General features: G+C 41.9%; 1 protein-coding gene across 1 annotated transcript; it reads right to left on the reverse strand.

Moving 5' to 3' along the window:
• Positions 1-638: 638 nt before the first annotated feature.
• On the reverse strand, positions 639-12795 carry LOC306971944 (ankyrin repeat and SOCS box protein 15-like; the record flags this gene model as incomplete). Its single annotated transcript, XM_079568383.1, has 10 exons — positions 12765-12795; positions 9519-9624; positions 9368-9420; positions 8652-8783; positions 7486-7650; positions 5555-5800; positions 4720-4891; positions 2976-3501; positions 1118-1271; positions 639-808 (listed from the first exon to the last, which is right to left on the reverse strand). The coding sequence occupies exons 2-10, from the start codon at positions 9620-9622 to the stop codon at positions 639-641; spliced, it is 1722 nt and encodes a 573-aa protein (XP_079424509.1). The 5' UTR covers positions 9623-9624; positions 12765-12795.
• Between the last annotated feature and the right edge of the window lie 633 nt (positions 12796-13428).

Genomic DNA, 13428 nt, shown 5'->3' on the forward strand with positions numbered 1-13428 from the left:
GTCATATTTGTCATTTACCTTGTTTCCAATAAGTTGGAGACCACATGTCTGATTTGACAGATCAATAAAAATACAGTATAATTTTCTTTCTTTTTTCATGCTATAATTGGTTGTGTTCAAGAAATGTGGGTGGTGTTCATTGGACATCTAAGAACTCTATGTTGGAACTCTAGCTGTCAAAATGCTGATGTTTTGAGGTGGTTGGTTGATATTTCTGTAATTACTGGGTCTTTTCACATTAAACAAAAGCCATCACAAAGTTTCATGTCTGTTGTGCCAACTCAAATGGCCTTGTATTAACTCTCTGAGTCACACTCTTCAAACACATGGCTATTCCACGATTAACGCAAACAATCTGAACATATTTTTAAGTGGAGATTTCTGACTAATAAAGAAAAACACCACGCAATCTTTTGAAATGTTCTTGATAAGACAAAGAAACAACATCATTCACTTCAAGTTCTGCCTGAGTCTGAAAAGTGCCATTTTGTTTGGAAAAAAAGAAGTCCAGGTGCTTTGGACCCTAATCCTAAACACATAATACAGCATTTTACTACCTCACTCCCGGTGCAAGGACAGGAAAGGTTATCAGCATCATTTAAAATCATATGTGTACAACATCCTCAAACCAAAGGCGTTCACAGGCCGCGTTGGAGGTCCCGGCTGTAGAGGTCCAGCTCCTGATAGAGGATAAAGCTCTTGAGTCTGGGGGGGAATAAGTTCAGGATTTCGGGGTTGTTGAGTCTCTTCAGGGTCAGGCGTTGTCTGATCTCCAGTCGGCAGAGGTGTCTGAGCGAGCGGGGGCTGCCTGAGGGGAGATAAACACGGTCTGGCTCATTGGTAAAGATGATATCAGACAAAGTCAAGGATTTCTCTGCATGAGAAAGAAACATACAACAACTGGAGGCACGTGGTAAGACAAAAGTTTAAACCAGGTGGAATCAGAGACTTTCACAATACAATCAAATTAAAAACGTTTCTCTGTCAGGACTGAGTGTTAACTTTATGTGACTGAATAATGCTGCCACTAGATGTCACCAAATGACCAAATGAAATGTTCTATTGACAAAGTAAGAAATCAGTTGTAGAAGAAAAGTTCCAAAACAGAAGAACTCACGTAGAGTGTGGCATATGTCGGGCCACTCCTTCTGTTTCTCCAGGATGAGCCTGAGTTTGCAGCAGATCTGGACGTTTTTGACGTAGTCCAGTAGGGTCAGGACCACTCTGCCGGACAGGTGCACCACACAGCACAGGCTCATGAATTCACAGAACTGAAGAGGACATAAATGAAATGCATTAGACAGTTGCCCGGCATTGGACATGAATGAAAGATTGTGTCCTTGAATTCCGAGCACAGCACAGTAATAATACACAGTAATAATACACACAGCACAGTAACTGAGATAATGAGGGATGAATGCATTTTGCAGGCCTATTTCCACATTATTACCAAGATTAGTTTTTAAATGTTTACAAGTAATACAGTCTTCTTCATGCTGGGTTAAAGCAGGACTAAGTAACACACTTTTACTCATTAATTGTCCCTGAGAGTAAATACTACGCTGACAGAAAAGTCAAAGGGAGAGAGGGATATTGTGCATCCAATAATGCAATGGAGATTTTTTTTTTTCACTCAAACTTGGCTGTAAATACTGTTTAAGTGGCGCTAGCCCGCAGTTAGCTTCTTCTAGCTTGTTAGCTTCTTCTTCGTGATTCCATTAGTGTGTATTGGTGACTCCGACCCGGGGGAAGGAAAGTTGCAAACATGGTTTTCTGGCCAGAGACACCAGGGGGAGATGAAAGACTATCATCATCCTATTAACACTTGTATTATCCCCAGAGGGACTAAGAAAAGTATTTATTAAGGTAAACAAGTTACTTTGTACTGCTTTAAGGTCATGTTAAATTATGTTGAGAGGAAACACAGTGCGATGAGGGACATATCTTGTTACTTGATAAAAACAGAAATGGATCTGTGGTTTTATACAGCACCTTTTGGGCACTCAAAGATGCTTCAGAAAGTATTATTCTCTACCTATGTAGCCACAGCTGCCCTGGGGTAGACAGACAAAAAGGTGGCATCATATCTACACCGACAGCCTTTACACCCACCACCATCCACACATTCATACAGAGGCACGGTATGAGGTGAGGACACAAGGTCGGGCGTTCGAATCCCAGCTCCTGAAGGTGCTCACTGTCATTTTGTCCTTGGGCAAGACACTTCACCCACCTTGCCTCCAGTGTCTGCGTACACTGGTGTATGAATGAGAGACTGAATGGGTGAGTGGTTCCTTGCTGTAAAGCACTTTGGGAAAGTGCTATACAAGTTGAGACCATTTACCATTTTACCATTTACAATTTACAATAACAGTATAGTAGGGAGGAGCTTGCGAGGAAGAACTTTCTTACCACAGTAGTATAAAACTGACATTCCCTCTAGACTCCCACTCTGGTACTAACCAGGCCCTGCTTAAATTCTGAGATCAGACGAGATAGGGTGTTCATAAGGTAGTATGAGTAATGGCAAAAATTCCTGCAGTTCCAGCGTTTGAGGCCAAACTCGGTCTGTAAGTTTATATTTATGCAAGTCCCACGTGAAAAACAAACTCCAGCCAAAGTCTGAAATAAACAACATTTCTGTCTGATGTAATGATATATTTTGCAAGGATAGAAGATGGTATATGGATTGGGCTGATTTACATTTGCATTTACCCGTGAGTCAAAATAGCTGAACCCAAAAATTGCAACAAACTTCAGTCACCAACTCTAAAGCTTAACACGCTGTTATTTAAATCCATCCATATTCAAAACAGTGTTACGTAAAGACTGACTCAGGTGTCAGTCAACACAACTGGCTGTTTTCATGGACCCGTAATTACACGCATCCATCCTGTTTTTGTGCTCAAATCACCATATTCAAAGTTGATTGCACCTTTCATTTCTACCTCAGACAAATATAGCTTGCCACTTACTGGTATCTTCCCCTCCTCTTCGAAGGCTTCGCTTGGCTCCAGACCATGGTGGCACTGGAAGCATCTCTCCACCTTGTATCCGTTGTTTAGCAGCAGCCTCATCATCATCTCATCCTTTAGACAGTATTGCAACGCGGTCGGAAAGACTGTATCGCTCACCACGTTGAAATAGCAGTTCACGTCTGCTTTGGCCGCCAGTAGCAGCTTCACTATCTCATATCTGCCCGATCGGACGGCCACTAGGAGGCAGCAGAGGGGGTCTAAATCTGTCTTGGCCCCTGCAGATAGCAGGACTCTGGTACACTCTACATCTCCGTTGGAAACCGCGTAGTATAGAGCGCTCCTCCGCATGTCCCGGTAGGTTTCCGAGTTTCTGGTGTTCATGCGGTAGTTGACGTCAAAGCCACAGGCCAGCAGGAGTTTGAGGCAGCGGCTGTGGCCCCCCTCAGCTGCAGAGTGGACCGGGCTCTGACCTGCCTCTTTGATGGCCTTTTTGTGGGTCAGGGGGATGAAGATCTTCAGGGCACTGTTAGGAAAAAGGAATACAGAGGAATTGTTCAAGTGGATGTAGCTGTGGCTTATAAATCTGCTTCTTGACACCTCAGCATTGATGTTTCGCTTTGCTCCTGTAGTGCCCTCTGGTAGCAGAGGGAACTCACCACTATTAACACAAAATACAAGCCTCCAGTTTCAGCCAACTGGATAACAATTCAAATGTGACATATAAAAGTAGTTTTAGCGCAGACTCAGACAGATGGTTTATGGGCTGAGAAAATGCAGAGGGAACTTCTGGATTTGTAATTCAACAGAAGTATGTAAATAAATGTAAGCAAGTGCTTTATTTGTCATTGAACAACCGTACAATGAAATAGTGTTCAGGTGTTAGTCCTGAACCGCTGCGACTGAGCCACGCCGCCACTGTGGGTCAACACTGTGATCAGCATGTTTTTGGAGGTAGGGGAAACCAGAGCACCTGGAGGACACCTGCCTTCAGTCTCCTCTGATGCTCTGAAACGGTGCTGTGACTCCTGTGTTTGTCCCTGTTTCAGAGCATGGTGTCCTGCACTGGTCAGCTCCACCTCCTGCTGTGAGGTTCCCTCCGCTCCACAACAGTCTTTCACCATCGTCTGGGAAGAGCTTTGCAGTTTATCTGTTTTTATTCTCTAGTGAAGGTCAATTAGACAGAACAATAGAAGGCATGTGTGGCTTAGCTGCGAGTCTTGTGCGGATACCTCCGGATATTGGAGCACATTAGTACCACAAGAAGAAATGTTTAGAGTGAACACAATGACATAAAACATGTTCCAGATATGTTTTTAATTGGAACAACATGGCAACAGTGTCTTCTCCATTGCTTGTTAAGGTTAAGTTTGTCTTCCTTTTCCAGTCATTCAATGGCATCTGCTTTAGGTCTGCTTGTTTTTTTAATTGGAAATTGTAATCATTCGCATAGGAGATCGAGACCTAATAGCGAGACAGGAATTTGAATTAAACTTCAACCATGAATCAAAATATTGTTTTAATTAACACCATTAAAATGTGTCTTAAAGCCACTAGGAATGCAAAAAAAAAATTCAAAGGTCACAATATAAGGAACAAAAATAGAATTATACACCACTTTATGCCAAACAAAGCTAATATTATTTTGAAACTTTGGTCTCACAGCAGTAATGTGGGGATGTGAAATAAAACACACAAAGGTCATACATTACAAGGAACAGTTACTAAATAAAGAGGAGCTTACTCATAATGCCCGGCGTATGCAGCTTTGTGGATGGGCAGTTGTCCTGTCGCACTGTGCAGGTTTGGGTTGGCTCCGTTGTCCAAAAGAAATTGAATACAAGCCGTGTTCCCTGATCCCGCTGCATCCAACAGCACACTCTCCCCGTTACAAGCCTGGGAGTTCACCTTACTTCCTGCAAAAAAAGGGAGGGAATATTCAGTTACCTGAAATTGTTGGACCTGGGAGACTTTCATTTGTTTTCTCAACTTTAATAACTATTCTCGTCTGTTGGCAATTAACAAGATTTGATCAGATTCATGTTTGTCTTACTGTGGCATTTGCACAACCGCTTTTAAACACAAGGCTCCTCACATGTAAATATCAAGACAGGTTTAATTTTAAATTGTTATTTTAAAGAGATGAAAGAGCAACTAACAACTTCCCCTGAATTTATCTCAGTAAAACAGAAGTAATTTATTCTTGCACTTGCCACGGAACAACTCTGTTAGCTGTTGGGTTACAACTGATAAGCAAGTGTGAGTGCACATACCCTCTACATCCAAAAGTAAAATCCTCAAGGACTAGGACACTACATATTACCACACAATTTGTTTACAACTAGAATGTTACTTTCCCCCCAGCTTCATTCGCGAAATATTGCAGGCACATAGAACGTTGTGATGTCATTTGAAGCCCAGCAGTAGGGGGCAGCAGAGGGACTGTTTTGATCCACAATGGCCAAAGCCTCCACATACACCAGCAGCACACCACAGACATTTTAGAATCCCTCTGATTTGTGACCGTGCGACTAATTTAGACGCGCTCTGTAAATCGGAATCGGGCCTGGCAGACTGACCGCAGTTGACAAGAATCTCGATGATGTGGAAGTGTCCGTGCTCTGCGGCCATGGCCAGCGGGGTCACCCCCGTTATGTCTTTTTGGTTCACTCGCCCGCCGTTCCTCAGCAGCAGCATCAGGATGTCCGAGTCGCCCACTTTAGCAGCCTCATGCATCGCCGTCCACCTCCTCCTGCAGACCTGCTCCACCCAAGCGCCCTGATTGACCAGCATTTGGGTCATTTCATGAGAACCAGATCGGACAGCTGGGGAACACAAACAAAAAAACTAAATAAAGTGCTTCATGAAAAGTTACAACAACAAAGCAATGTGACAGGAAAGTAAACTGCGGAGATACAGGGATCATTGAAAGGATAACCGGTTATCTCGTTTTCTGATGGATTATATATTTAACACACTCAAGTCAACATCCGATCCATGTGGATGTCTTGTCCCTCAAAAATATTACCAGATTATCCAACAGAAGTAAAAAAAAACAGGCACTTGAAGCTAGCGTTTAGCATGTAGCTAATGTTTAGGTTAGAATTACACATCATTTCTGTATTTATGGGAGCAATTCTCTTCATATCTCTGTATCTTTATTTAGTAGAAGATATATATAGATATTCAGCATTTGTTAAAGTGGTTTTGGAGTAGATGCCATAGATACAGACGGTATCTATGCGCTAGAATTTGCTATAAAGCTGAAACTGAACAGAAAAGAACAAAAAGTATAGCTTATAATTATAGCATTTTACAGAAAGCTATTGCTGTGGTTGCCCACCCTGACTGATTTTGTCTGGCAGGTGCGCCCCGTCATCTCTCTGGCAAACAAATAAATACTGATAGTTTTCAATGGCATCGCTTCAAGGGAATTACCATGGCGACACATTAAAAAGCGCAACTGCACAATACTGACAACTCGTCCCTGTGTATTTTCTATTCTAATATCTTGGCGGAACTACACCTGATATTTAATGTATTTGTAATGAAGTCTTGTTAGTGAGCCGTAGATGAAAACAGTACTTCAGACAGTGCCTCCAATGATGTCACCTGAAATCTATTAATAGTATCTGTGTTGTTTTCAGATGCTCATAATCACTTCCAATCCAGAAGCAGAAATAAAACATGCTGAGCGGCCAAGTCAAAACTAGCCCCCCCGCCCAAAAAAACAAACAAAAAAAAACCCCTCAAGCCTTTATACTCTCCCATTGTCCTGCCACCAATACATCACACACAACCACTGTAGCGTTGTACTCTACCGCTAAAAACGTCCTCACCTGTTTGTGATCGCAATGTTTTGCCCCCCCCCCGGCTTCCCCGTATCCCAAGCGATTGCCAAACCATGTAGCTCCTGTCATTTAGCTCTTGCCCGTCCATTGTAATTTGGTCTTAAAGTTTTTCTGTCCCCAACTTTAGCATTCGCTCATGATGAAGGCATTGGTCAAATAGCTCAAACGTACAGCGTGTGCCTTTCTATTGTCATTCTCTCTTTTAAGCACACTGCTCATTGACAACTGGTCGGGTCTGTGGTCGTGATGCTTTTCGGTAGTCTCTTCTAATAAAAAAGCTTGTTTATGTGCTTTGCCATTGTCCCCCGGGGTTTTATGCAAACCTCTTCACCTGTCTGCTGCCGTGATGCTTTGTCCTATTTCTGTTTCTGACCATTAGAAGTCGTATAGCCTATAAGCTTTAAGAAGCAGTCAATAGTTCGAGCTCTTTTGAAGGCAATATAAGATGCAGATTTAGGCCTATTCAGCGTTTTTTTTCTTCTTCTTCTATTATTCTGAATGTAGCTGTATTTGAAAGCACTTTAGGCTATTCCTCTAAGAACCAACAGTACAATCCCGGCTTTAGTTATTTCTACCTCTATTCGTCGATCAGCCAGACTTACCTGCGTTAGAAACAAAAGCGACCCTGGCCCGTCCCCGGCAGCAATAGTCCAACTCACCCAGCAGCAGTGGAGTCTCGCTCTTGCTGTTGGTGTTATGCGGGTTGGCTCCGTGCTTGATCAGGCTCTTGGCGTTCTTCACCCGTCCGACTTGGACGGCCAAAGTGAGCGGCGTCTCCCCCCCCACCGCTGTCCTCTCCTCCAGGCTGAGCCCCTTAGCGGCCACTGAAAAGTCCATTTCAAAGGCATTTTCAAAATCCATGAATCATCTATTTATTTATTTATTTATTCATTCATTCACTTCTCACTGTCAACCCCCAAATCAGCCACAACGTCTGAGCCGGCGCTTAGGAAGTAACGCGTAAGTATGGCATGGAGCGCACGGCCCATAAGCTGAGCGGACACCTCGTAGAAAGCTATAGGCCACATTAGTGTTGACTGACATCACCGACTTTTCTGGAGCGTGAGGATTGTTGACAGCTGTCTGGCGGCCGCACGTAGCACACATTGTTTCTGTGCCTCAAATGTTCTTTTTGTCATGGACCACAGACAGGCGGGGGATGATCGGAGAAGAGAGGTCGTGTTTAATCATGTGACGTGAAAGGGGGGTAAAGGATTGGTTTGTCGTACATGCACAATACAAAAGCAGTGTGAAGTGGTACGGCATGGGATTAGGAACTGACAGAGAAATGGATTGGGCTGGTTCCTATAGAGCCCGGGCTCCAGATCGGATTTGCCTTGAAATATAAAACCATTATTTGTACATAACAAAAGTTAAAGGCGCACTGCGTAGCATATTGGATTATATCATTGCCAGCAAACACAAAGCACGCTCCTCCAATGACATAGAAAATGGCATTTCTGCAGTGGGTAGTGAAAGAATGGATTTGGATCAGGACCTAACAATGCCGTATTCAGCTGCTTTTAGTCATCATCTCCATGGAGACGAGCTGGAGACGTCCCCGCTCTCCGTAAAGTCAGGCCAGTCAGCAAAGACACATATTTGGGTTTTTTAGATATTTTTCAACGATTCAAATATCTGTAGCAAAAGGAATGTTTGTATTTTATTCACGTCATTGGGTGAAATGTCATAAGTTGTGGCTTTAATAGAACATAGTGGCACCATTTACTCTATACAGCATTCATTGAAAAGCCAAACACTGCAATGCTATTCCACCACCAGTTAAAAGTACCAACGTATTGCTTTCTCTGAAGTGTAAACTCACGCGTCAGGACAGTCTCCAGGACCTCCAGGAGCGGCTGGGCTGCAGCTCGATGCAGAGGGAGCCATCCGCGACAGTCCATCTCCCTGAAGGCAAAGGTGTGTCTCAGCATCTGCCGGAGCACCCATACCTCACCTGATCGCCATGGCAACCGAACGATGGGGAGAGCAGGGAGAACAAGGGAAAAGCATAAGCAAGTACATAAGCTGCACTTCACTTGTCCAATTTATTGTGAATGTGACGCCCGTTTTGTGAGTATTGGAATAGCCAATTTTCCAGCTACATCTGTGCTGACAAACTGGCTCTCAGTCATCCATGCAAAGTAGGCTCAAGAACAAATTATTATTTATTTGAAATACTACTACTCTAATACTACTACTCTACTCTACTGTACTACATAGACTAACCATTAATTGAAGTGTTTCCTTTACAGCCGTAGGGCATTTGTTTATGTGCTAAATGTGATTGACTGATGTCATCAGAAAATGCTTCCAATGTTTTTGCGCCATTTGATTCTTCTCAGTTGTTTGTCTGTTTGTTTCAGATGTGAACAGTGCAATTTGTGGTCGGCTCGTCATTCATCAGAATGAATTTATCTCCATCGCGCTGTCTCTGCCAGCCTCGTGATGGGACCTTGGCAGAGCTCACGGCCGGCAGCTGACACAGTGCACAGGTCCAACCAAAACAAAGAGACAATTAACATGCCAGCCAGTATTTACCTTGTTCAATGGCCGCCAGGAGTCTGAGGTTCTCCTCCGTCGTTGCTGCTAAACTAATGCCATGGGGAACAGAAAGTGGAAAAGGGTAAACCTTTGGATGAAGAAATCATGCGTTTAAGCTCAAAAGGTGCTTGCAAACAGCGATTTGTACCTGGCAGAGGACTTCAGGAAGGTTTCGCGGCAGGAGTTTTGAATGCTGAGTTGGATGTTGTAGTCGTTGAGCTCATCCTCACTTAATTCATCATAGGTGTTCATCACTAGGAGATACGAAAACAACTTTAGAAACTTTTTTCTTGCCGTTGTCAATTATTCTTCTGCTTATTTCCTTAGGATTCCCACGGGAGAAAGGAGACAAGACTATTGAAAAGAATATATTTAGTTGGCTGTACAAATCAAACAACCTCTGCTTGTCCTTTATTGCACTGTAACAGCATGATTATAGGATGAACTAGGTACCTAAAATGGTAATAACATGGTAATTGAGGTAATAACATGAAAACAGGACACGTGTAGTGAATAATTGCAACCTTTACCATAACCAAAAAGAAACACTTTATAATAATTACACCTTATTTGCCTTAATTAAATGATAAATTGACACTTAATTCATCAATCAAGTGTGACTAATACTTAATAACTACTTAGCTACAAATAAGTGAAGTATGTGAAGAACTATTCATTATGAGGTAATTGTAGTGATTAACTAATTGAAGCGTTCATGATGAATCAAGTGCTGACTCATCATTTATTAAGGTAAAGTCTTACCACATGATGGAAACATAGCTACAAAATGCAGTATCCCTTGTTATCCATATTTACTTTGCTATTTCCATTCTATTAACATTTCTTTCAGAGAGCAAGCACTTGCAACAAAATACGTTTTAAAACAGTGAATAATCACTTTCATTATGCAGACAAAGAGAATATAAAGGTTTTGTTGTTAACATTTATTTGAACCAGTAACGTAAGACTTGCTGTTTGTATGTTATTAACCCATAAATAATGCACAAATAATGAATAGTTTCAACACAGGTTTACTCTCAGTATCAAAGTCATAAAACCAACCTGTTTATACAAAGAATGGGTATCACTGGTCACTTTCAGATGCCTTTAATGGACATGCCCCTCTGTAAGACACTAATATAGGAGATAATCAGTCCTATAATTAACAGACAATAGAGCAGGGTATACCCCTTCTTAGCCTAAACAGCTGGGATAGGCTTCTGTCCCTGCATGCCCCAAAGATTTGACAGTAATGCTACTACTTCAAATACCTCTGCGTCATCTCAATTCATTAACGGTACTTACATGAATACATATTTTGGCTACTACACAGTCACTGCCCACCTCTGGTAATTAGCCGCCCCACGACACCAGCCAAACAGCTACAGAACAATGGCACCGCATTTACAGATATTAACCACACAGGGCACGCCTCAGAGAATCAGGTCTCACAACAATATTGTATTCCTTTCCAGCAAACGACTAGATAAAAAGGATCATTGAAACTATACTCTAATCCCTAAATGTAACACAAGCACTCTTATGTCACTATAGGATGCAGTATTGTCATTTATTTATGTGCACAAACAACTCAATATAACCATAAAAGGCATGTTTACATTATAGAGATAATAAGTGGATTTTGTGGCATCTTCACACTCACCCTGCGTTGTTTATTTTATATATTTTGTAATTTATTGTATTTTGTGTGTGAAGCATTTATGAATCTGTCCATTTGGTACCTATTCTGCTATATCGGCTATATAATTCATTATTCAAACATTTTTCTATTAATTTTTTGCTAGAGATTGTTCTTGGTGTACAATTGGGCTAATGTTAAAGATGTGCTATGCAACTTTTCAATTAAAAATAAAGAGTTGATATTAGTGCGTATTTAACCTTTCAATGACTTGGTGGTTAGCATAGTGCCTTTATTTACCATCCCGGTGGCCTGTAGGACACTACGGGATCAATTGCTTTTTAGGTTTCTGGTATGTTTTCATCGCTGATTGAACTGTCTCCATAGTTATATATTCCATTCAGAAAACCAACCAAAACCCCTAAGAAACCTGAAATAGAATTGATCCTGAAGCCTCATAGGGGACTCCTGGATGGAAAGTAAAGGCACTAAGCTAATCACCCATACCCTGTTAAGAATGATTATGCTAATTGTATTTCAGTGCCATGAAGGTAAAAGGCATCTGCTGATGAAAAGTGAAATAGTTGAATGCCTTCGACTAGGTATGAAAACCTTCGATATTTCACGAAAGATGAAGTGTAATCATCGTACTGTTAAGAGATTTGTGGTTGATTCAGAGCACACAAGGGTTTGTGCAGATAAAGGCACAATGAGGACGGTTTCTGCCAGACGAATACATCAGATTAAGAGAACAGCTGCTACAAAGCAGCAAACAGGTATTTGAAGCTGCTGGTGCCTCTGGAGTCTCCCGAACATCAAGGTGTAGGACCCTCCAGAGGCTTTCAGTTGTGCAAAAACTCACCTGACAACTAATTATAACAGGCCATCAGGAGATTGATGTCAGTGATTCATAGAGCCCTGAGACACAATACCATCCATCAGAATATTGTTTTACCTTCATGGCAAGCCGCTGGGTCAAATATGCACTTTTTTTTTTTTTTTTTACATAAAACGTTAACCTTTAAGTATTCCTCCTCATGAATCGATAGTTTGTCTTAGTCAACGTCAAATCTTTGGGGCGAAAGTCAAAGTGAGAATGTGGAATGCATGGCTGAATCTCATTGTTTTTTAGCTTGCAGGTAACAAAACACATTTAGCCCAACAGGTTCTAGAATTTGTGGAGTCCATAATGTCAGATTTCCTACAGAGTCGGCCTAAATTGTTGTTGTGGCCTTTGTTGGAATGTGCTGACAGAGAAGATGTCCATAGAACTTTGTGACAGTTCTTGTTTCATGTCGGCTCAGAATACCAAGACAAAAAATACAAATCTGCATTTTAGTTGTTTCCATAGATACCCACCATGGAATTGTTTCCTGCCCACCACTTCAACTTTAAACTATAGGGTCTATAGACTGGGCCTGTTGAACAAAGTCTTCAAGAAAAAAATCCATACTGCATGTTCAGGGGAAAAGTTAATCTGTTATGTGTCTTTTTTAATATCATTCTTTATTCACACAGGCTAGTCACATGGGATACAATGTCTTATTTACAACCAAACACACAGAGCAACTTCAGACATGACTTGAAGCATCATACTGAAACATATACTGTAACTGTTCTGTATTTCACCATAACAGAGAAACAGCATCACAGCAGGAGAGATCCCTAACCCCTATCTAAGCTGCCTGTTTGCCAACATCATGTCAGGACCTCAAGAAAGTCAAGTGCCCCTTAAATGAAGCAGAAATTTCTCACCTGTGGAGGTATGTTTCGCGGCTCGTTGATGGCCCTGGTGTCCGCAGAGACGCACGCTTCTTATATTTAGTCCTGACCCGCTTTCTGTCCCAGCGAGGTGCATGTGGAGCAGCACCTCTCCTTAAATACAACCCCCCCACACACACCCCAGAACCATTGTGTGGGGCTAAGCCGGGAACTTTGGCATGTTTGGCCACGGTCCCGCAGTCTATCCTCGGGGCTTACGCTTTACAGATGCAAGCCCGTCGCCATGTTTGCCTTCTAACGTTCCCTGGAAAGAAAATATAATCAATTAGACTTTTTTTTTTTTCTTTCTTGGAAATATGAGATGACGCTTCATAAAGAGTTGAGCTGCTCGTAAATCCAGTTCAAATCTTTCCCCCTGTGTTAACATTTTTGAGAAGTTTCCAGGTGCCGCATTAAAGCTCTCATTATGAATAGCAATGTATCAGTGTTTGATGAGATTTATTGCAGAGAATTAGCTTTTTGTGATGCGCAGGTTGTGCCAAGTGTCTATTGTGTAACGGTTGCACTTGAATTACATCATGGTTATTCTGTTTAAATTATATTTGACTGCTGCATAGATGGGGTTTATCTTGTAGCCAGTACAGAACTAAATATACCAATGGAACACTTTGAAGATGAATAAAAACACTAATTTTCA

The sequence above is a fragment of the Gobius niger genome (genome assembly GCF_951799975.1).
Source record: "Gobius niger genome assembly, chromosome: 12".
NCBI classification, from domain to species: domain Eukaryota; kingdom Metazoa; phylum Chordata; class Actinopteri; order Gobiiformes; family Gobiidae; genus Gobius; species Gobius niger.